Source organism: Cottoperca gobio, chromosome 13 (assembly GCF_900634415.1).
Source record: "Cottoperca gobio chromosome 13, fCotGob3.1, whole genome shotgun sequence".
Classification (NCBI taxonomy): domain Eukaryota; kingdom Metazoa; phylum Chordata; class Actinopteri; order Perciformes; family Bovichtidae; genus Cottoperca; species Cottoperca gobio.
Window position 1 is genome coordinate 25,228,582 of NC_041367.1, and position 24,013 is coordinate 25,252,594.

Genomic DNA, 24,013 nt, shown 5'->3' on the forward strand with positions numbered 1-24,013 from the left:
GTTGCGACTGGTGATAATAATGTATTAAATAATTAATGAATACTTAATGTTTAGATGCAAACGATTTCTTAAAGGTTTACTATACTTTGGTAATTATTAACAAATACTTTATATAGTCAAATGTTGTGAATAGATTACTAATGGAATCAGAATGGAATTGTTATGGTCTCTTATCAGCTGACACAATAAATCATTTATAAACTTATTATTTCATATTACACAAACTAATGATAAAATAACAGAAATAGCATTACTAATAATTAGTACATTTAAATGATCATAATTATCATTTATTGCTCGTCAAAAGTAAAATAACTAAAGTTTATTAACTATCAATTGATCAAATGATGGTTATTATAAAGTGTTACCCGTATTTATTATGCATACTACACATGTACACATCAATCAGCTGCAGTAAGTCCTCACCACTGAAGTTGAGCTGCGAGCAGGTGCAGAGGGAGTGGATGATGTTGATAACTAAACCGTGGGTGGAGGCCCTAAGAGAGAGCGGCCCGGTGGCTACCAACAGGGTCACCACGTGGAACAGGTAGGGCAGGTGGGCGGCCACATCCAGGGAATTGTTGAAGGACAGCATGAGCATGTAGCGTGCCAAGATGGCGATGTCGTCCCACATCAGGTGCTGTTCCAGTGTGGGCGTTGGGGACAGGCACGTCTTATCTATAATCTTACACATCCGACCAATAACCTGCCACAAAGAACACAAGAAGTCCAACATTGAAACGAGAGATAGAGCCACTCACTACATATGAATAAAATGTAGTTGAGTTTTAAACTGGGGCTACAACAACACGTACATGAACATGATTCAGATCCTATGTTTTACACTTAGATCTATAGTGACATAGCTCAAAATATCAACACAATTGTTAATTTTGTGAAAAAGCACAAGTTTTGATGTATTGGAACAATTCTGGATATTGGGCCATGGCAGCCATTCCTCAAAATGGCCACCAGCGAGCGGTCTGTCAAACATTCCTCTCACATTGGACCCACATGAAATAAAGAATGTGATCTAGATCTTGGTAACCTGAGAACCAAATAAAATACAGACTCACAATTCAATGGAGTTATAACAAGTCATACATAGATTTGTCATTATCATTTTATTATATAGTGCCATGAATGAGTAAAAACAGTCCTTGTATTAGGGACCGTGGCTACTAGAGCAAACATCGTTTTGTATTATATTTAGAAAAGATCAGAAGAACGTCATTACGGCAAGTAAGGATAAGCAGCAATGAAAAGTATTGTTGAGCTGTTCCAATCCGGCCCCTACGCCCTCTCCATTCCCACTTCCACTCCGTTTGCCCGTTCACGTGGAGGGTCTGCCATATTAAGTGCCATTCCAAACCAATAGCGGGGAGTAGAAGTGGGCTATAAAACCCTCCAACAGCGAGTCTGCATCCATCCTGATTCAACCAGCTGCTCCAACTGACAACGTGCAACACAGTTTGTGTCCGTCAAATAGTTCTGCACAAACATTTACGAGTAAACTGCGCAAACTAGTACAGATTTCATATTGTCATAGAGATGTTAACAACTTCAGGGTTACATTGTATTTTTATCTTTTACTTGTTCACTTGATTGTACAGTTTTGTATATTTAGGGGGACTGTTGCGAAAATCAAGCAGCTCATAAACATCAGAGTTAAAAACGAGAAGAGAAATGCCACTAAAGAAGAGTTATTATGACTGTTAAGTTCGTCCCGAAGCTTGCTGATGTATTTACACCCTACACCTTAACGGTGGAGCTGCTGCCCCCTCGACCCGACCCCGGATAAGCGGTAGACGATGGATGACCTTAAACGTGCGAGTGTGACTACAAATGGAGTTCACTCTGTCACAGAGTGGGAGGGTGGAGAGGCCGGATTGGAATTGGGCCGTACATTAGCTGTCAGACAAGAGATGGAAACCTGGAAGACTTCTTTAAGCATGAGAACTAAACATGGCCACCTGCACTCTTTGACGAAGAAAGATTACAATTTGGGACCAAGTGACCTTCTGACATGCCAGCAGAACCCGTCTCAGCTCAGATTAAAGGCCCTGATGCGACCGGTGTAGTTCTTGATGGAGCTGCAATCATTCAGATAATGACATTTGATGAATATGCCAAGCAGGTATTCAGACATATGTCTCTTCTCAGCTGCGCAGCGTGTCACATGTGGACCTTGTTGGGGATATTTTCAAGACTTCCTGAAAGGCACAGCAAGAGCCCAGCATGGAAGGGGTGTAAGAAGACGTGTGTTTAGGAAGCCTGCCTTGAAAGCTATTTGCGAATTGTTCCAAACTAATTTTTCTGACAACAAGAATGCAGCACAAATGCCCTCTTTAGCAATGTTAACGAAAGTGAAACCACTCCAACATTTTTCCAAGCCCAAAGCCCAACCTCTCCATCAAGTTTCATGAAAAATCGGGCCAGTAGTTTTTCTGTAATCCTTAAAGACAAACAAACCAAGCCAAGAACCTAACCTTCTTGGGCGAGATAACCATTAGGTGGTCCCGCTGCAGTAACTCTGAGGACCCCCTGGGGGTTACGGGCCCCTGTTGAAGACCAATGCTTTATAGCAATCAACTTCATACAGGCAGCTATCACGAAAACTCCCATACAGTATCATTACCATACAACTAGGTGGAAACAAATATGTCCATACTTAACGACCAAATCCATCATAAATCTCCCCTCAGATAGATCAGATCTCACCGAGCAGCAGTGTTCAGTGAAAAATGGCTATCAGAAGTAATTAGTAAAAATGATTATTAATTATATTGAATATTCTTTGCTATGACGACAGCGTACATACAGCAGCCGATAACCTCCAGGAACTTTGCTACATTGTTGCTAAAGTGGTTGTCTTTTCGTCTGGTCTACTGGAGCACGTATGGCAGAACTCATCAACATCAGAGTAGGAAGCGTGGTGACTGGATTAAGTGCAGCGGACCTTGAGACGATTGAGGACCGATCACCCAGCCAGTGAGCCAGACTTGAAGGAGCAAACACCACGAGGGCGGAGTGACCACCCCAGGAAAAAAGCGGAGTAGAGGGCTAAGCTAACCCGGCTAGGATGTAATGATATTGCACGAACCAGCCTGCCGCCGGACAATGTCCTAACCCAACAGGAGTGTGTGTCTCCATCGTGGCATCAAGCTGCACTTGATGGGCAGGCCACAGGTCAGAGCGCAGGACTCCAGTGAGGAGAGCACTGTTTACATCAATGATGCTCAAACATCAAAGTGGAAACACAATGTTTCCCTGATGTCACATTGTTTTAATGTTAATGACGAGAACAACACTAGCGTGGCTTACTGTGTTTGCGCCAGTGTTAGCAGCAAGCTAGTAATCATTTGAATTATTAAACCATCATCATATTATCTTTATTTTCTTATTATCGGAGCTTGTTCTTTGATCTTTTTGTTTCTGATGGCATGTTTTCTCCTTCACGTCTGTGAGAAGTGGTATACAAATAAAGTTGAAGCAATCCACAGTGAAGACCCACGGTTAACACTGCATGTCTTTCTCAATAAGGAGATGAAACATATGAAAATATGACAATTAGAAATGGGCATTTCTTCAACTCTTGGGTAACAAAGAGTTCAAGAGTAGCAGACAAGGCACCATTGTGCTCAGTAAGCTGTCCTGACATGACATCAGACAGTAACCCTGTGGATAACACCAGCATAAAGAGTCATGTGTGGTCACACACACACACACACACACAACTGTACAGTTTTCAATTTAATATTCTTAAATTCAGGAGCAACACTTTAGAAAAACAACACAAAATCACCAAGGGGAGCAGCACTTCAACTTAAACACTGACGAGCTGTTCTTCGTCAACAATCTTCACAATGGCCACTATTCAGTGCAGGGCTGGTGTCTGCCATAATAGGAGCCAGGGCCTGGCTTTGCTATTGTGTCTGTTGCTGTATGTTGTTTATCTCAGCAGCGGGCTGAATTTGGATCTAGAGCACACAGCTGATGGATAGTGAGTGAATGAGTGTGTCTCTTTGAATACTCAGTCAGGAGTGATTTACAGCATTGGATTTATTTCTGTAAGTAATTATTACATTTAATGCTGATTTCTAACATCAGTGTGGTAAAGAAACCTTTAACAAATGTTAAATTCATTAATTCATCTCGTCACTTAGCTATAATTAATACAACCATTTCAATGTTGTAATGCACCAGTTTGTATTAATGTTATGGAATATAATGCATGTTTACTTAACCCTGTGAATCCTGATCGAATAATGGCCAGAAGATCATCATTTTTTTAGATGTAGGTGTTTGTTGCACCTTTTGACAATGTTGTAAAAGAACATTTGGGTAATTATTTACATATATGATTTTTTTTTTTTTGTCAGGATTTTATGGCAATTTATTGAAAAAACAACTTCCCTTTTAGAAACAAAAACAAACATTGATCATTACATTTGCAAGATTTTGAACATTTCAATTGATTTGGTTATTTTCTTCTCAAACAGGAACCTTTTTAATTTTGCGTTGTAGAAGGCAAACAACAGTTTGTGTGCTTTTTGAGGCACAGATGGACTTCACATTTCCCACAGTGTACATATAGTATATATACACACACACACACACACACATACACATGTATGAAATGATTGCCTGTGCAGTGCGTGCATCTCTGTCGGGCTTCCAATGTTGGGAAATGATCAATGCCATCCTTTTTTACATTGTGCATTTTGGTAAGCATAATGCAAATTGCATCATGAAATGCTTTGAGATTTGCATAAAAATTGACTCAAATACCTGCAGTATCAGATTTGATACAGACATTTTCAACATGGTTTTTCCATAAATTAAGGTACAAAATATTAAGTGATTATAAGTTGCTTCAATACAGTAACTACTCATATTGTAATATAAGTAACAATATAAATGTTATTCTTATGATAACCTTTTCAAAATTAGAAAATATTTTCTTGCCAAAAACGTAAGAGCCGCTCCGTGACAGAGGCCATTTTTAAAAATTTGGCATTCAAAGGCTTTCTACTGCACATATAGTCCACCAGAGGGCAGAAGACATGTGTCAGATGGCACACAACAGGTTTTTCAGGAAAGTACTGCTCATTTTGATGACGAAGAGGTCTCAGAAACTCATGTATCAAATATGATACACTTGGAGTCATAGGGTTAAACAATATGAAGTAGTGGTATTATTCAAACTAAATATAACAGCATGTCTCTAAAAACACAAGTATGTTGTTTAAAATGTCATGTCAAACTATACTAGTGCCGTGGGAAGCTGAGAATGTTGATATTTGTATGCAGGCATGCAGACTCAAAGGATGACAAAGTTAAGATGTGAAACTCTGCAGGGGGTTCTGAAGAAGATTTGTACAATTTGAATGTTTAAATGGAGCATGTGGTGCACTTTGAGATGAAAAGATATACTTATAACTCAAGCTGCTGGTAATACTTTGCAAAAGGTCAAAAGAAGATGTGAGTGGAAGTTCAGTTCCACTGTGCCCTTGTGTAAAGCTGGGGGAGTATCGGTGAGCAGGGAGGACACACTTGCATGGTGTTCTTTAATAACCAGTGCAGTGTTCCCGTCCCAACAGTTACTAGTCTTCACTTTCATGATGATCTCAGTAAATGTTTGGTCGTGTCGCTCCAGAAGTCCACTGTTCCATGGCTTGTATGCAGCAGTTGTATTTATTTCTATGTTGAAGTTATCGACCCTATCTCTCACCTCATCTTTGCCTCATAGGTCTGATGGGTCTTTTTCTTCCTCGACACTCATATCATTAGGTTTTGCAAGTATTCATGCCAGTGTCCTTATTCAAATCACCCAGCGTTTCTATTGCTGCTTCACTGGCTCCTCCCAATGGCGCCTAAACCACAGCCAGCACCGGCTTGCTTTTCTCAAGTTCTGTAACTCTGGTCCAAATTGCCAGTATAGATTGAAGCACAGACCTGAAGTCTCCTCTGACAAAGTAGAGGTCACACATCATTTTGATTATCTCGCCAACACTTGGACCGATCTACTCCACGCTTGGCGTGTGTGTTGCTGAGGACCCAACAGTGCCACGTGTGAAGTTATTTGGATAAGTGGTTCTGTAAAAAACTAAGAAAATACTGTTCCGCTCGCCTGGACTTTTTGTTAGTGCTTGCAAGACGCTCGTTCATCAAACCTGGGATGTACACATTTCATGGGGCTTTGGCTTTATTTAGGCCATAAGGTTTTCATGGGAGCTTTTGTACTCCAGATGTGTACACTGTTGCTACCGTGAACGCGTGCATAGACTCACTTCAAAACCTAAGAAGCAGCGGCACGAGCACATCCCGATACTGCACTAGTACCATGAAATGCTCTGGGAGGCAAGATTTCAACATCTTCAGACTTCAGTAAGCAAATGCTGTCTGTGTGCTGAGCTCAGGTAACTCTGCAGACACTCATCCAGAATCTATTAGCTCACCTTGCTGGAGACCAGTTTGACATTCCCTGAAGCGAGAGCCACTGCAGTATCAGCCATGACCTCTGCTTTGATGGAGCCCAGGCCTCCTGTGGCACTGGTCTTAATAAAGCTGTCCAACACCACGTCCAGTAGGTCCGTTATCTGAGGACACAGAGAAAGTTAGAGGTCAAATCCACAAAACATTTGAACTTATTAGGCTGTTGGGGTGGTAGACTCACCTGGCCCAGGCTGCCCCAGATCTTGGCTTGGATAGAGGGATACATCTGCTTCTCATTGATCGTCATGGTGATGAGTTTGTCCAAAATGGCGGTGACGCGCTGCCGCTTGGCGTCGTCATTGTGCTTACAGAAGCGAACCAGGTTGAGCAGCCAGGGTGTCATGTACTCCAGGCAGAGATGCTTCAGCTCAATACCTGCAATAGAAAAACAAAACTTATCAATACACTCACTTATTTTCACAAGTGAGCCGGTGAAAGAGATTGTATAATGTCTTACGTGGCTCTGGAGGAGCTTTGTCAAGTCTGCAGAAATAACGCTGCTGATGTAATCAGGAAGACTACACCTTTATGACATGAAGCCAGTGTTAAAAACTAGAGGTGTGGAGTTTGAAAGAGGTGGATATCACTTAGTGTAATATGCTTGTTCTAGTTTATGTTGTAGTTATCACAAACAATTTTTGGGTTGATACCATTTGTTACACAGATTTGGTTTGTAAATTTGACAATTTTTGACCAGCCGAGAAATTATTAAACTGGTCAAAAATCCCTCCAAAATACCACATTAAGAAACCAAGGCTTACTTAAAGTCCTACTCTGATTTGTATCAAAAACCTTTGACATTTGGAGATTTCTGTAAGAATTGCATTTTTTGGCACGAAGAAAGCCAAATATCCTCTGAATGCCTCGTGGGTGTAGTTTGTGTTGTAAAGTTTTATGAGGCTTTGATTATACTAGCGGTCACAACAGCTCATTTTATACAGTGAGGTCAAGTTAAAAAAAATAAGTATACATAGTCTCACTACAATGAAATGGCTACTATGGGGACTAGCATTGCATTACATTACAGGTCATTCATCAGACGCTCTTATCCAGAGTGACTTACAGTGACCTAACTACAGGGACAGTCTTGCTGGAGTATAAGGGGTATAAGTTAAAAAGTGACACCGCTGTATGTCTTCCAGCAGCTGTGTTAAGTGGACTTACTGGACTTGCTGAAGCCTGAGATGCACTCCTCCAGGAACTCCAGTGTCAGATGGGGCTCATTGGCAGCCAGAGTCTTGCTGATGGAGACTATGAAGAGTGTGTTGTTGGCTGGGATGCAGAGGCCTGACGTCTCCAGCAGCTGGCCCTCTATCTTTAGGTTGAAGGTGCAGGTCAAAGCACACAATAGATTGTAAGCCGCAGACCTGGATGGACAACAAGTCAGAAGTGTTAAACCCTTTCAAGAGTAGTGCAAAAATCAGTGTTTTCAGGTTTTACCTAGGGTTTGGTACCGAACTTGTTACTTTTAAGACCAAATCACGCCGGCACTATCAAGTACCGATTCATGTTAAATCAATCAGGGCCAAAGTTTGGTATCTCAAGAGTGTATCAACGCAGACAACGTTTGCTGCAATATTTGTAATGCGAAATACAAAGCTGGATAGGGCAACATGTCTCACTGCTACTGCTGAGACACTCTGGTGTGTATGTGTCACACCAGAACCGCTTTTTCCCAGGTTTTTTTATATTCACAACTCACTTTTCACATCGAACAGGTGCTCTTTTATTAAATAAACTAAATACTTACCGGTAAGTTATTTATCTCATTTATGTGCACGTTTCAGTGTTTACTGCGTTGCTTTGCACATTCTGTCTTCCACTGTTTCGCTAACACACAGACACACACACACGCGCACACACCTACAGTCAGAGACAGAGCGGAGGAAAGAAGAAGAGGGAACTAAAAAAATCCGCGCCACGCACACAAAATTCTAAAAGGTTGAACTTATTTTTTGCAAATGAAATAACATTTTTGTTCTTACAGAGGGAGTAAAGTAACAAAAAAAGGCCAAATCAAATTCCAGATACCGGCATCGCTTCAATTGTAAACATTACACAACCCTAGTTTTACTTTTCCTCGGTTGTCTTTTTTCCCAAATAGATTTGGGCCCAAATAACAGATTCTCCATGAGTGTAATTTAACTCTAAACTAAAAACACACAATTGTACATTTGCAGCCCAAAACACACGTGTCTTGGAATTGTGATAGAGAGCATGTGTTTGAATTGTCCCTCCACATTGTCCACACTAGAAATTACAACTTGTCTGACATAAAGAAAACTCATTGGCATCTCAAATACATGGATCAGACCCTGTTTTCCCATTAAGCTGGTGAGGTTACTGGATATTTTTAGGGTAATAAAATGTAGAATATCTCTAAATGCAGAACTGACCTGAGGCTGGGGTCAGAACTGCCCAGGTTCAGCAGGGCAATGTTGAGCAGCGTGCCGGGAACATCTTTTGGTCGAATCTTGGTGTGCTGTGGGATGGAATCCGGCTGCGACAGCTCCCAACGTGTCCTGATATGGATGATGGACTGGACGATGGCGTCACACTCCTGGTGCATGAATGTGAGCGGTGTGCCCTGGTTGGCCATGGTGAGGGTGAACTGGCTCTCGTCCACCAGGCAAATCTCCTCGATCTCTGAGGCGTAGTAGACGTCGTTGAGGAAGACAGGCTGGCCGAGGACACGGGTCCGCTCGGCCGACGTCACCTGAACTGCAGTCGAGCCCACCTGATCAGCAAGAAAACATATGTTGTTAAAAGAAACCAAAGGCTTGCTCGAATTTCTCTAATGATCGTACTAACCCATCATCTCAGTCTTAAAGGTGTACAGCCCCAGCTCAAACTGTTATGTAAGTATCCTCACCTTTATTGAGACCTTGGTGTCTTTATGGGCCAGCTTGAGGGCATTATGGAACACTTTAAGGTCTTCCTCCAGGGTCAGCGTGGCTGCAGGTAGCTTCTGTTGGTCTGGTTCGATGTGCTCGGCCAGTTTAGCTGGAGAGTCAATGAACTGGAGCCGCTTGCTGCCTTTTAGGCCCGTCAGTAGACGCTCATGGTACTTGGTGTACTCCCTTACCCAGGTGTTGCAGTTGTAGACATAGACAGCTGCTACGTTCTCATAGGCAAAGCCAGGAAAGACCACAAACCACTTGGACAGGAAGTCGGTCTTGAAGCGATTGCTGGGGCCTACGTGTGTTAAATCTACTACTATCTCGTAGGGCTTAGCGTAGTAGGGTTTGAGAGTGAGGAGGACATGGTAGATGAGCAGGTCCCCGTTGATCTGGCCTGTTTTAAACCTAAAGAAAGGAGATAAAAAAAATCTAATTCAGGCCTCCTTTAGTAAATTATGCATTATTGAGTGTTGGGGATAGTCGTATACACGGAGCCTGTCTAAAATTGTTCACAGCTTATATGTTACACTAATGAAACTACATTTTTTTTGTCTCTCTTTTCTTGCAAGAGCTCTTCAGCATCTGTGGTAGCAACAAGAGGCCCCAAAATAACAGGACCAGAAAAAGACCCAGAGAGGGGGCCAGGAAGTGAGTTCAGAGTTTCTCAAGAGTCCGTCTGCAGCTGCTGCCTCACTCCATCCCTCCACCAAGATCTTCACATAAGACTACTTCAAGTAAGTATTGTCAACGCAAGATGACACGAACATTAAAGGGGAAAAAGGGGCAAACTTGATTGTAAAATCAACTTTCTGGTCTGAAGTACTTAAGAAGTAGCTTCATCAGGACTACAGCGGTTCACTACACATGTTGTTGATGCAGAAAGTCTACATTTCTTCTCTTAATTTCAGAGCACAATGGAAGGCACCAGAACTTCTCTTTGGCTGTTTCTACTGCTCAGCCAGCTGCCATTCTGTCCTACTGAAGCAGACCAAGACCTTTCGACCATGCAGCCGTATTCGCAAAAAACAGAAGAAAATCAAGGTGGCAGCTCAACCCCTGCTGTGGAGCCCAACCTCATTACCATTGGTCACACAAACCCACCTGACACAGTCACAAATGGCACTCGTGCCGACTGCTTGATCGACACTGAGATGGGTCTGATCGCTATAGGTTCAGCAGGGGGGCTGATTGTCTGCCTCCTAGTTGCCACTGTGGTATTGGCATACCAGGTCTACCGCCTTCAGCGCCGGGTTTATGCCCCCCGAACCTCCCGGTCCAACATGGACTTGGTGGGCGGCACAGGCTACTGGGGCATTGACCGGCCGGAGGTCGGAGGACTGGTTGGGCCGTGTGATGCCAGTGTCATGCTCGAGGAGGTGAGGGAAGACAGCAAGATGGAGGAAGAGAGGCAGGCTGAAATACAAGAGGCAAGGGAAGAGGCTGGGACAGGACAAATGGCTTTTCATCCTGAAGAGAATGCCAGTCAGGTGCAGCGCACCAGCTACAACCACCCCGGTCTGGAGGTTCCAAGGGATCTAGAGGACATGCCCCTTGTTGTGTGAGGAGATAACCCCAGCTTGGTAAACTGCAGCCCCAGACACTTCACACCCACCACAGTTGTCAAATGTTTTACATCTAGGAAATAGGAATTATAGTAAATAAATAGTTCAAGGCAAAATTTAAAATTATCATGAAGATTCCAACAATGCATTCAATGTCAGCTTTTGGTACTTAGCAGTTTTACCCAGTAATGTGTATACATTTTGATGTATGAAGCTTCCAGTGGAATTTGTTCAAAATGACTAAAATAGTATTTGACAATTCAAATGAAATAAATAAATATATATATATATATATATATATATATATATATATATATATATATATATATATATATATATATATATATATATATATTTCATTTGAATTGTACATTGTATAATCTCGAAAGGACAATAAAGTTTTTTGATTGATTGATAGTAAATAAATAAGTAAAGTCGAGTCAATTATATTTAAAGAGCCCAATATCACAAATTTGCTTTAAGTGGCTTTACAATCTGTACAGCACACAACACCCTCCGTCCAAAAAACTCCCTCCCAATAAAAGCTTTCATGAGAAAAAATGGGGGAAAAAATAATCAGAAAAAGTGAATGAGGAGGTATTTGTAATACAAATACTTTAGTTGAAATCGTGAGGATGTTTGACAGAGTGCTGCTGACTGTACAACTCCGCTGTTCTTCCCGACCAAGCCTTTGTTCAACAGTAACGCAGCAAAGAGGTCTTCTTAGTCAACCAATTGTCAGACGCAAGAAGCTTTTCCTTTTTTTTGTGAGGTGTACATTTTTAATGATAATTACTTAAGTATAACATATAACATGATATGCTACATATTTATTACATGCTTAGCAAACTCAACATTACTGCTTGATTTGTCTCAATGTTCTGGTTTTATGACAAGAGAAAAAAAGTAGAACAACAACAAGTTGACACCAGGACCTGGAGTGATACCAGAGCCATGTTGAAATGGTCAGAAAGTTGGATACAATGTCTGCTAATAGTCCTTGTTTTATTAATAAATCTTTGTTGAACTTTCCTTCTGTCAGTTTAGCTGTCTATGTTCTTTCACCTGTACTGCAGACTTTCGAATACAACTGTTCTGTCATAATACATGAAACAGCTGTGTTAAATAAATGGATTTTTGCATTGCGTCAATGTCTTGTGTTTTAATATTCATCATTCAAGTCACTAACCATTTATTTATATTGCTTTCTTTAGGGAGTGTGTGGTTACAAAAAAAGTCTTGAAACATAATTGTAAGAAATGATTAGCAAGATGGAATATACTGAAATATTGAAGGTGTGGTAAACAGAAATACAACATGTTAAGTTTCTTCTTCTTCCTATTAGTATTATGGAGAACATTATTGACTGTGCTTAAATATTTGACTCTATTATAGGCTTACCTACACAGCACAGAATAATATTTTTTTCGGATTCTTCCAAAACAGCGGTGTCAAACATGTGGCCCGCGGGCCAAAATCGGCCCGCTAGAGGGTCCAATCCGGCCCGCAGGATGACTTTGCAAAGTGCATTAATTAGTTGTTTTGATCATAAAGTAAAAGCCTTTGTAGATACACTGTGATCAGTAAGTTGTAACACACATGTGTAAATTATAAACTAATACTATTGTTGAAATTGCAACTTTTTTTCTTAAGAAATTTCAGGTTGTTCATAATGTTTTGTAAAAAGATTAAGTTTGAACATTTTCAGAATGTACTTGTACTTTCTTGCACTAAAACGAAGGGAAACATTTGGAGTTATTGTTATTTATAGGTTATTATGCTATGATTTCACTGGTCCGGCCCACTTGAAAATTGTGTTGCATGTGGCCCCTGAACTAAAATGAGTATGACACCCCTGTTCTAAGATATGGACATATAATTTAACTTTACAAAAATGTTTGCTGTCAATATATAGTTCTTAGAGAGAAAATCTGAAATCAGCAGGTCAGACTTCGGAATAGGCCAAGAAAATTGCAATCTGTGCATTTCTTTTAATTAATTACTTCACATCTTAATTTCAGTGATTTGCTTTTTTTCAGTATTTAATAAACTAGTTACAAAAATGTAGAAGTGCATTAGATTTAATGGTTTCTCTGTCTACATTAGTAAACCTGCATGGCTGAATGCTGCCAGCTCAATGGCTTGGTTAACACGACAAGAAGACTTTATGGCTTGTGTTTGAGCAGGGTTGACTCACTGAGCATATCTGATCTCACAGGTACAAGGACCCTTAACGTGGATGTGCATCCATTGTTGTGGTCACCATGTCCCTGACTCAACAGAATAAAAGGCTTTGTATGAATTGAATGTAACTGAACCTTTTAGCATGGGCAAGCCATCGGGCCTATATTACAGGTTTCAAGTATTTTGTCTTGGAGATCATAAAAGTCAAGATCTTGGATTTTTACAAATGTTTAATTCTGTTCAATTCAGGGTTTTGTTTAACAATGTTGTATTGCAGTAAGGCTTTGGTGTGAAACATGAACATCAGTCATGCTTAGCACAGTGACAGAGTACAAAAGATTGTCATCAGTTTCACATGTCACACTTCCTGTTAGGGAGGCAAGAATCAGTTAACATTTCAGAAGACATGCCACTAGTTCCTCCTTTCAATCAAGGGACATCGTGCCAGACAGGCAACAGCATAACATCCTCTATTTTAATATATCCTGGAGCAACACAGCTCACAGAGGTTATCTGTGTAAAGTCATGGGTAAGTACATTTTAATCATTTTAATTATAATGTAATTTAGCCTTAGGTGCACCTAATATCTCAAGCACTTTGGATTGATGCTGGAGCTAAAAATGGGGCAAAGTGTCGTCACAAAGATGTATTGAGACAGAGCCTCGGATAACAAATCCATTTAGACACCTTGTATATATTTGATGGATTCAAAACTGTTGCACCACCACAGCTGGATGGTGATCATCACAACTGAAGCGCCTTACAGCGATTTGTTAAAATGATGACGATGATAAAAACTAGAAACAGAAAAACATATAGATCATCATAATCATCAAAGCCCACGCTTACTTTCTTGATTAAACAGAAAACCTCATTAGTTTAAGATATTTTAATATTGTAAAATGTAAGGCCAGTGGAAATTGTTGACTGTAAGCTTTAAACACACCCTGTATGTACCCTTCAAACAAATGTCTATTTACAGTTGCATTTTGAGGAAACGATGCAACACCAGTTTACATTTCACAACCACACATTGCTTCAGATTGTGTGCTCTGCATCTCTGACAAAATAACTTCATCTGTTCTAGCTATAGAGACACAACAACCAGCCAGAAGACTGAAGAAAACAATGGCCATCAATTCTGTGAGCCTCATGTTCATATGGCTGCTGCCACTGACAGCAAGCAGCGCAGTGACCTCTGGCCAGAATAACAACTTCACTAATGTGATGACAGGAACACAGAGTAAGTTCACCCACGACCAGTTGACAACACAGGAGGTTTCCAGCTGGAATCCACTCTCAGAAGTCCCCGGACGTAAAGCCACACAGTCTGTCCAGAGTGATGTTAACCCAACGAAGGAAGCTACAAAACCCAGCACTAAACTTTCACTGCAAACAGCTCTAACAACACCTTCTCAGACATTCTTACCAGGTTCTCAAACAGCAGCAACTCCAACCAATTCCTCATCGTCTCAGTTAAACAGCTCAACAGTAGGCATGAAGTCCAACACAGAGACACAATCTAGAGTCACGACAACAGCAACAACAGTTGTAACCAGTCATGCCAGCTTCTCAACCACAACTACACCGTCAATGCTAAGCAGTTCCACCCAAAGACAGTTCACCAGTGATATAATGACCCGTTCATCACAGTCTACGAACTCTATCTCTACTACAATCACATCTACCGAGCCTGTTGAAAACAAATCTACAAGTTCAAGCCTCGTCAGAGGCGGCGACGCCACGCAGTCCACAGGTTTGTACAAAACTTTAATGTCCACGATCAATACACCAATCATTCACATCACCAAGGCGAAGGAAAGACCAGATCCTCAAGAAAAAAATGGAAAGTCCGATAAGGGAACAAGTCACAGCAGAGCAGTGGCAGGACTAATAGGTGGAGCCCTGGTATTGATGATGGTAGGATTCCTGGTCATCTATATAAAGAAACGGAAGCTTCAGAGGCAGAAGATAACAACTGGAGACTGGGCCGGTCTTTCACCGTTTCTTGAGGGTGGAGCAGTTACACTGAGGTCATCTAACCAAATCTCTCTTTCCAGCTTCCTGCCACAGAGGCTGTCCAAAAGGTTGTCCTTTCTCCCAGAAACAGAAAATGAGTTAGAAGAAATGATACCAGGTAATACATTTGGAAATAAACAACAAGGGACTACATTTGGTCAAGAGGTGGCTGGAAATGATGTACATGAAAGCAATTGGACTGCTGTAGTAGTTCCAGAAATTAAAAGCACAGACACTCCAGAGACTGTTCAAACTCTGTCCCAGTGACCTCTTCACAAACAAATGACCCGCCGGACACAAAAAAAATCCCAAGGTTGCAAACCAGTCAAGACAGATCCAAATTCTCCCGCTGTATTTAAAACTGTGGAAAACGTTGTGGCACGACTGAATAATCACTGTGAGCAACCATGAGTGAACTTCAGCCTCAAACCCACAAATGCATCCACTTTTACTGGTTTCCAGGCAACAACAACAGTGACTGAGAACACAGGAAACTAACTTGTCATCGTTTGAGGAAATCATCATGAGAGAAGTTATATTTATCTAGGTCTCTACTGCAAAATTTGAATAAAAGCCGAACAATAAAGCAGTATATTATCAACACAGAAGATCACAATTAAAGAAAAGAAATAGTCAGAAAATACCCACACAATTTTAAACTGCAATGGAACTAAAAGTAAACAGAAAAGTATTTTTTTCACATGGTCTCAATCATGTGTGATGCACAGGGCAATGTTAGAGTCTTAAGTCAGGCTACTGAAGCCTTTACTGTCATCCTGGTTCCTAATTATAGTCATCAGCAAGGTAACTGTCTCCCATCATCACGTCAGGGATTCTGACAGCAGACGCCTGCTCTATTTTCTTTATTACCATGTAAAAAAAGTCTCCCAGTCCTGAAGAGTAAATCTAAAATGCTCTCTTGGAAACGGCTCCTGGAGAAAATGTAACCATGAGGTGCACGCAGGCCCCTTTGTATTCTTCTTGTGGGGGATGCAGGTTACAGTAAGTGGGGGTGAGGACAAACAGTAATTAAGTATCCGCATAGGGAATGTTTCGCTGAGCACTTTTTTAGTTTATTTTGCAATTAAGTGCATATTAGAAAGGGGTAGAAGTGTGAGATGGGAGGGGCTACTGAGTTATGGGTTAAAGGTTCTGTATGTTAACGGCTACGTGGTTATGTGTATTTCTAGGATATGAGTCATGAGAAGAATATGTCAGTGTATTCAATCGAGTTCTTTGGTCATCTTGTTCCTTTGCATGTTGGTAATGATCCTGATCATAACGTTTCTGTAAATGTATTTATTTTTAATAGTTTTGTGTTTCTTTTATTGTATCTGCAGAGAATTCAGAATGTTAAGCAAAGAAAAAAAGCTGAGTGAAATTGTTTTTTGTCACATCTTTTAGTGCTTGTGGTTTTGGGTGTCACATTAAAAGCAACACACACACGTCCACGTACCAAATAATTCTACAGCTGTACTTTAACTGGTTTCCTCCGAAGACGATTACTATTAAAACATATTAAGACCTACCAGACCAAAGACAAAGGGAAGGACTTCACTGCAATCAGTACCAATTTATTCAGCTACATCAGCTCAGCTTAAGTGAGTCATTTTACTGACAAATGTACCCGCCCGACACCAGCACATAGACAGGCCCTGTGTTCACATGGTGATGAACACCATCGCGCATGAGCCAAGAAAAGGGATTCAAAATATTTGCTGCTGTCAGACCGTGTTCATGTTCATGTGTTGCATTGTTCTCGTCAAACAACAATCATTTTGTAGATGCGATAATATATTTCTAACAATAAGTCTGAATTAAAGTTAGTTTTCATTACCTACCATAGTCTGTTTTCATAATTACATCACATTAGAAGCTTTCAATGTTTCTGTTTTTCAATGGCATTGACATAGTATCACCTTATTAAGTTGTTATGGAAAACATAACAACCTATGTTTGCCTATTTACATATCCAGCAAACTTATTCATTCTTATCCTGTACAGTCTGTAAACACACTGAGACAAATGTATCATTTGTGATATTGGGCTATACAAATACATTTGATTGGATTGATTTTATCTCTGGCCTGGTCTAAAGTATCTGGCTCTTTAGCTGCAAAACGCTCCACCGTGTTTCTCTCTGACGGTGTCTGTCTGCTCTTTGCTGCTGAGCAGGTTGTGTATGGTGGCTTTTCTTACAGCAGGAAACAACACTATGAGAGCAGTGAGTGACCAAAACACTAAAGTTGTGGGCTGGACATATATGGAACTATAAAGCTTTGTAAAGCTGAGAGGGTCTCTCTGTAGGTTCATAAATACAAGAGACCCCTTACACTGTAATTTCATACTTTGGAAGTATCCATTATAGCTGCTTTAGTCCAGGTAGAAGTAGAGATTATTTGCAAAAAACAGCTGACTACTGCTTGTGGTGACAAGTGCTGTAAAACCAAAATTATGAGCTGAAAGAGGCAAAAGGGCTTGTGGTACAAGTGACACCTTTCATATTACACTTTTTTATCAATTGTTAATATAAAGTGTGTATAAGAAAGTGTGTGCTCAAGAGAGAGATTGTGCAAAGCATGCCATTGTCAGCGCACACATGTACGCACACACACACACACACACACACACTATTCCAGCTCTTGCTTGCCTCATCAGCAGTGGGCCGGCTCGCTGCTGCAATTCTCTCCGTGTCTCTCTCTCTCTCTCCCTCTCCCTCCCTCCCATCCCAAACCTCCAGCTGCATCGGGAACCTGCAGAGCGGTGAGCAAAACAGGGGCCGGCACTTGCAGGCAAGCATGTTTAGTGCCACGCCACAACATCAATAACAGCCAGATAAAAAGAGGTTGAGACGAGTACCTTCCAACAGCATCCAATAAAAGGGGGAAAAACTGCTGCAGGAGGAGACGACAGGAGGCAAGGAGAGATGACAGACCAACACTAAGAGGATGAGGTGAGTGATTTGAAATGGGAAGATAACGAAACATGTATGACCCACATACACCTGAGCAGTGAGCCGTATAACTCTGAATCTTGTTAATGCAGTAAACTACAGTGCAATGTTGTGCTGGCTCATGAGGAAACGACTCCCTGCTTTGTCACTATGCAGATTTCTCCTTTTAGTGTTGCATGGAGGCATTGCTAAAAGTAATATAATGGCATTTAAAGAAAATACAGAAGAATTTAGTGATGGCACAAGCACAGCAGAGCATCAACTGCCATCAGCAACCGAATAATGCAACCGTCTGAGAGCAGGTTTAAAGGGTGTTAACATGTCCCACAGTCCAGTCTTTGAAAACACAAACACATGGACCTTTAGTTTTTAAATCAGAACATCTGCAGTTGCGGACACACAGCTACTGTATCGCCCTGAATGAATTGAGTCTCACTGCAGCACTCCGGTCCCACTGGCAGAGCTTCAAGCTGCTTGGCACTCAGCATGACTAGCACCCTAACAAAACGGGAACCTTTACTCTAAGAATAGGGCAGCATTTAAATGAATCTGTACTATTGGAGTTACCATAATACATATGGAACATTAAATCCATTACATCTTTTTCTGTGATCAAATCAAGATGCCTATTCTATTCTGTTCTAACACTTCTCTCTCACTCTCTAGAGCCCTGACCATGCCTGTCTGCTCTGCCCCTCTGCTCTGCCTCTTCCTCCTGCTGCTGTGTGGGCTGCTAGGAGGTTGGGTGCTGTCTATCTGCCCCACTGTGTGCTCCTGCAGCCGCGGACACCGTGTGGTGGACTGCTCCTCACGAGGCTTAACCAAGCTACCGCCTGGTCTGCAGCACAACATCCGCTTCCTCAACATCTCTTTTAATAGGTAAGCAGCGACGGCGCTGAACTGGAATTTGGTTAACGGTCATAATCTTTGGCAGTTTATTTGCAGTCCTTCCTTGCCTCCCTAATAACATCTTCGGGGACATTTGTAGTACACTTTTTTCTATTTATTTTGATCTCTACCTAGTGACTGCTTGCAAGCTATCTGTATTACTCAGAATAATACTGTGGTGCTGTGAAGGTCGCAGGAGCTGACGGGTCGTATATTCCAGAGCGTGATCTGACTCACCATCTCATTACATGCTTTCACACTTGCAATGTAAAGTGTTAGGACGATCATTTATAATCTGTAGTGGGGAAGGACTTTGAGTGCATCTATGGAGCTGTTTAATAATATTAAACTTAAAGTAGACAATGTTGTGTAACTGATACTGTCAAATTGTAGTAGTTCATAGTGACACTACAGATTAGCATTTCACATCATCCCCTAATCCTCATTTATGACCACTGTTCAGGACAAAAGTTACACTTAGAGTTTACCTGCTTTAACGGTTAGGCTGCAAAATGTTTATTTATTTATTATTTTGTAGTTGCTCAGCAGTATCAGAATAAAAGCCAACTTCACTGTGCACACACACACACACACACTATATTAGTTTATTGATGATGATTTTATTTTTAATATTACACTCTTGCTTCAGCTTGCAGGGTCTGGAAAGCCAGCTCACCCACTATGCCCACCTGCGAACCCTGGACCTGTCCTACAACCGCCTAGAGACCCTGCCCCCCGCCCTGCCGCGGTCTCTGTGGGACATCAGAGCGGCGGGGAACCATCTGCGCTCACTGGACAAAAACAACACAGCTTACCACTGGAACCTGAGAGTACTGGACCTGTCGGACAACGAGCTGGAGAGAGTGGTCTTCATCAACAACACGCTGCCGAGTCTCCAAGCCCTCAACCTCAGTCACAACAGGTTTTGGACCGTGCCCACCAATATGCCGCACAACTTGAAGAGCATTGATTTGTCACATAACTATCTCATGCAGATCCTCCCTGGATCGCTGGACCGACTGCCAAGGCTGGCAAAGTTTTATTTGCATGCTAATAGTTTTTCCTGGTTGTCTGAGGGGATATTTGATAAGCTGACGGGGCTGGAGGTGATGACTCTTGGGGATAACCCTTGGGCTTGTGAAGAAGAAGAAAACATAACAAAGCTCCTGACATGGGCTGAGAAGGCCAGTGCAACCATCCTAGGCTGCCCCTGTTATACAAGACCTATCTGTGGGCAAACCCCCCAGGCAACACCAGGGAAGGGGTGGCACTCTGCGCTGTTCACAGAGCCACCACTCTGGGTTAACAGCAGAGGTGAAGGGCATGATGGTCAATCACCTGCAAGGACTGCAGAGGTCACGTCTAGTTACCAGGCCAAGTCGGCACTCTTTGAGACAGGAATATATCAGGACAAAAGAGGAGGGAATGAATCTGAGGACCACATGGTGTTTGTCTGGACATCTCCTACAAGTTTTGACAGTTTCTCCACACACACAAGCACAACAGCAGTGTCTTCAACAAAAAAGCCCAAAGTCACTAACTCAAGGAATAAGTGTCACGGACTCCTCATCAAGACTCAAGAAACTGTCACCCTGACTGTTTTAGTCATGATAACAGCATTCAACACCTTCTGAACCCCTCCACTGGATACAGAATACACTACTTATATGATGGTCTTAAACAGTGAATGTATGACCAAGAAACTCCACGAGCGCCTCCATTTTCATTTCTCTTGTATAAAAACCTTTGCGACTGTTACTGCCTTGTGTTAGCAAGTGTAGCATCAACTAGCTCAACATGACAATGTGTCGATATAATGATTGCACACTGACTGACTGCTGTGCTCTATGCTTTCATCATAATTGTGATGCTTGTGCTACATTTGGCACTGCTGAGCCATTCAAAACAGGACTGACATTATACATCACATAACATTCAATAGCCCCTGTTTGTACTGTCACTGAGTAGAGAGGAGTTACCAACAAAGGGCTGGTTGAAATATTTTAAATGAGAATGAATGGTTATAGGTGTTCCTGCAGTGGAAACTCAATAAAAATAATCAGAAATTCTATGAATTACAACAGAGCAATGCAATGAATCCCATATGATGTATTACTGTATGCAACACAATAACTATGCACAAGAAACAAATAATCATGTTGTAAGAATTGAAGAAATTGGTCCATCAAAATTTCTGCAAAGGCAAGAGCTGTTTGGTATTCCTGTCAAAAAGGTGTACAAGATTTTTTTGTCACATTTACTAAGCTGTGACTGTTGGCTTCTTCTGACTATAATGCTTATAAAACTTCTTCCTGGCTGATGATTCAAATCATCGTGTTTTACAGTAGGGGGCGACGTCAGGACAAACATGAAAATATCTTTCCGCCAAACAAAGAACAAGAAAGACCTTTTTACAGCGGTCATCATGGTGAAAATTAGCCTAACCATTGCTTTAGTCAAGACTCCGAGACTTTTTGTGTCAAAAACAAAATAAACTCACAAGTCTTTGTTTGATTCACTGGACTGAAGAAACAACAGAGTTGATCTATCGTTTGTAGAAGAAGCTCAACTAGCAACTGTTGCAAACATTATGACAATTAGTTACAAATCCTCCTGTAGAATCCCAGATGGACTGTTGACTTAACAACGATTCAGTTAAACTTAATTGCAAAACATGAATAGAAACATATGTTGGCACTTGGTCATTTAATGGACCTTTTACAAATTACAAACCCCAATTCCAAGTTGGGACGCTGTGTAAAATGTAAATAAAATCAAAATACAATGATTTGCAAATCCTTTTCGACCTATATTCAATTAAATACACTACGAAGCAAAGATATTTAATGTTCAAACTGATACTTTGTTTTTTTTCATTTTGAATTTGATGCCTGCAACACTTTCCAAAAAAGCTGGAACAGGGGCAACAAAAGACTGGGAAAGTTGAGGATTGCTCAAAAAACATTCCACAGGTGAGTGTCATGATTGGGTATAAAATAAGCAACCCCGAAAGGCTCAGTCGTTCACAAGCAAGGATGTGGCGAGGTGCACCAAGTTTGTGAACAACTGCGTGAGCAAATAGTCCAACAGTTTAAGAACAACGTTTCTCAACGTACAATTGCAAGGAATTTATGGATTTCATCATCTAAGTCCATAATATTATCAAAAGATTCAGAGAATCCAGAGAAATCTCTGCACGTAGGCGACAAGGCCGAAAACCAACATTGAATGCCTGTCTTGTTGTTTTTTAAATATATGGCGCCAAATCACAACTCACTTTTCACATTGAAAAAGGTGCAAAGAAAGTCAAAAATCCAACACATTAATTATAAATGGAGCGATGTCGACCCCAACGTTCAGAAACTCAGACGAAAATATCCACGTTTTTTTTTTTTTTTTTTTTTAAACGCACACAGCCTGAATCAGTGAGTGATGCAGATGTTAGCTCTGCTGCTACGATCCCATTGAAAATGTGTGGCGCATTATGAAGCGCCAAATACAACAACAGTGTTTGTAACCTCATGCTAATGAAACAATGTGTTTTTCTAACCTACATTTTAAAAACATATTTTTAAAGGTTTTCCAAGATCCAAAATTGTAGAAGAAAATATAAGATCAGAACAATAAAAAATAATAAAACAAAAATCCCAACTCAAGGTTCTGATGCTGAGAGATGGATGGATCAGTATGAGGGCTGATCCAGGCAGATTTGAAAGGATCTGTGTCTGCTGTAGCAAAGCCTTTCTTTATTACACTATAATGTGTTGTCTCTACTTTCTTTCTCCACTAAGAGTTTTGACCAATTAATGCTCAGCTAAACGAAATAAGAAAAAAAGAAGCTGAGCAAACTCAGAGGAGCGGCTTGTCACAAACAGAAAAATAGTTGGTCCACCTTAAAGGTCAACCCACCTTAAAGATCAGCCCACCTTAAAACCTCTTACCGTGTGCGGGCCCAGCAGGAGTTTTATTGCGCCTGTACATGTGCATTTTCTATTAAAAAAATTAATAAATAAAATATTATATTTTTGGAAAGCTTAGAATCTCGTCTATTTAGATATTGAGATGAAAATCACAACAGCAGGTACAATCAGCTCCTCAAACTAGCAAGTACACTCAAAATCATAACTTTGAGCCCACTTACCTATAAACCAGGGGTATTCAACAAAATTTCTAAAAGGTCCAGTTAGAGAAAATTTCCACGAGCAAAGTCCTGGGTTAAACTGCTCTCTGTGGCTGATGATGCTGTCAGGTGGCCTATTTGCTTTATTTTGTCACAAATCAAAATCATATTGAGCTCTGAGTGCTTATTTTCTGTCCCCTCAGTTCAGACTTGAGTGGGTATGTTTGGTCAATAACGTTGTGCTTTGTCTCATAGTGTTGTTTCACATCACCACTGTTAATGAGCACCACGGTCTCTGAGCATATGAGACACTGGTGTTGTGCTCCAGTGGGTAGGATGAACATGAATGAGTCCATTCTGGGTTGAAAGCTCTGTTGACTTCTCTCTTCTTGGAGAGCGCCATGAGTAGTTATTGTTCTCTCCCTGTCTGCCGTCTCTTCGTCAGTGTTTCTCTCCCTTTCTCCGTCTTCTCGCCCTGTATCGTGTCAGGTAAATTAATCCATATTGGAAAGACTATCGTATGTATTTGTTTACCTCAATCAATATATATATATCTACACTACGAATATGTTTCTCTGCAATTATGTATTTTCTGCACTGAGTGTATTACAAACATAATAGGGACACTTCCCCTTTAAGAGAACAGGTCAACAAACCATTACTTCCTGACTGCTGACGGAGGAGCGTGTAGGCGCCAAACTGGGACCAATGAGGAGAAGGTCAACGCCTACTCCTATGTAGCCGCATGTTTTACGACTCTCGGGACACACCTGGAGCGGAGCCGTGAGACCGCAACGATGGGGCTCTTTGAGCCATGCGGTCTGTGGAAACGGCGAAGTGAAAAGTGTCCTCAGCTGAGAATATTTTCTTTGTTTGACTTATTGCGTT

At 41.2% G+C, this 24,013-nt stretch overlaps 3 protein-coding genes and 1 long non-coding RNA gene across 6 annotated transcripts in view; 3 read left to right on the forward strand and 1 right to left on the reverse strand.

Moving 5' to 3' along the window:
* Positions 1-24,013, reverse strand: part of LOC115017913 (neurofibromin) — an 89,272-nt gene that overhangs the window by 14,872 nt on the left and 50,387 nt on the right. For all 3 annotated transcript variants that reach the window (XM_029446639.1, XM_029446636.1, XM_029446638.1), the window contains 6 exons: positions 9,371-9,803; positions 8,895-9,235; positions 7,663-7,865; positions 6,680-6,873; positions 6,462-6,602; positions 427-706 (listed from right to left, as the gene is read on the reverse strand). In XM_029446639.1, the coding sequence (XP_029302499.1) occupies positions 427-706; positions 6,462-6,602; positions 6,680-6,873; positions 7,663-7,865; positions 8,895-9,235; positions 9,371-9,803 (1,592 nt within the window). The remainder of the gene's footprint in view (positions 1-426; positions 707-6,461; positions 6,603-6,679; positions 6,874-7,662; positions 7,866-8,894; positions 9,236-9,370; positions 9,804-24,013) is intronic.
* On the forward strand, positions 3,893-10,608 carry LOC115017916 (uncharacterized). The gene is made up of 3 exons (XR_003833289.1): positions 3,893-4,070; positions 9,968-10,132; positions 10,307-10,608. It is a non-coding gene; the product is annotated as an uncharacterized LOC115017916 (long non-coding RNA).
* Positions 13,557-17,000, forward strand: LOC115017914 (putative GPI-anchored protein pfl2). The gene is made up of 2 exons (XM_029446640.1): positions 13,557-13,673; positions 14,233-17,000. The coding sequence occupies exons 1-2, from the start codon at positions 13,670-13,672 to the stop codon at positions 15,429-15,431; spliced, it is 1,203 nt and encodes a 400-aa protein (XP_029302500.1). The 5' UTR covers positions 13,557-13,669; the 3' UTR covers positions 15,432-17,000.
* LOC115017915 (oligodendrocyte-myelin glycoprotein-like) lies at positions 17,379-21,846 on the forward strand. The gene is made up of 3 exons (XM_029446641.1): positions 17,379-18,117; positions 18,784-18,996; positions 19,655-21,846. The coding sequence occupies exons 1-3, from the start codon at positions 18,113-18,115 to the stop codon at positions 20,637-20,639; spliced, it is 1,203 nt and encodes a 400-aa protein (XP_029302501.1). The 5' UTR covers positions 17,379-18,112; the 3' UTR covers positions 20,640-21,846.

Coding starts and splice junctions, on each gene's coding strand:
- LOC115017915 (XM_029446641.1), top strand. Junction 18,997..19,654: donor CTCAACATCTCTTTTAATAG/GTAAGCAGCGAC, acceptor CTCTTGCTTCAG/CTTGCAGGGTCTGGAAAGCC.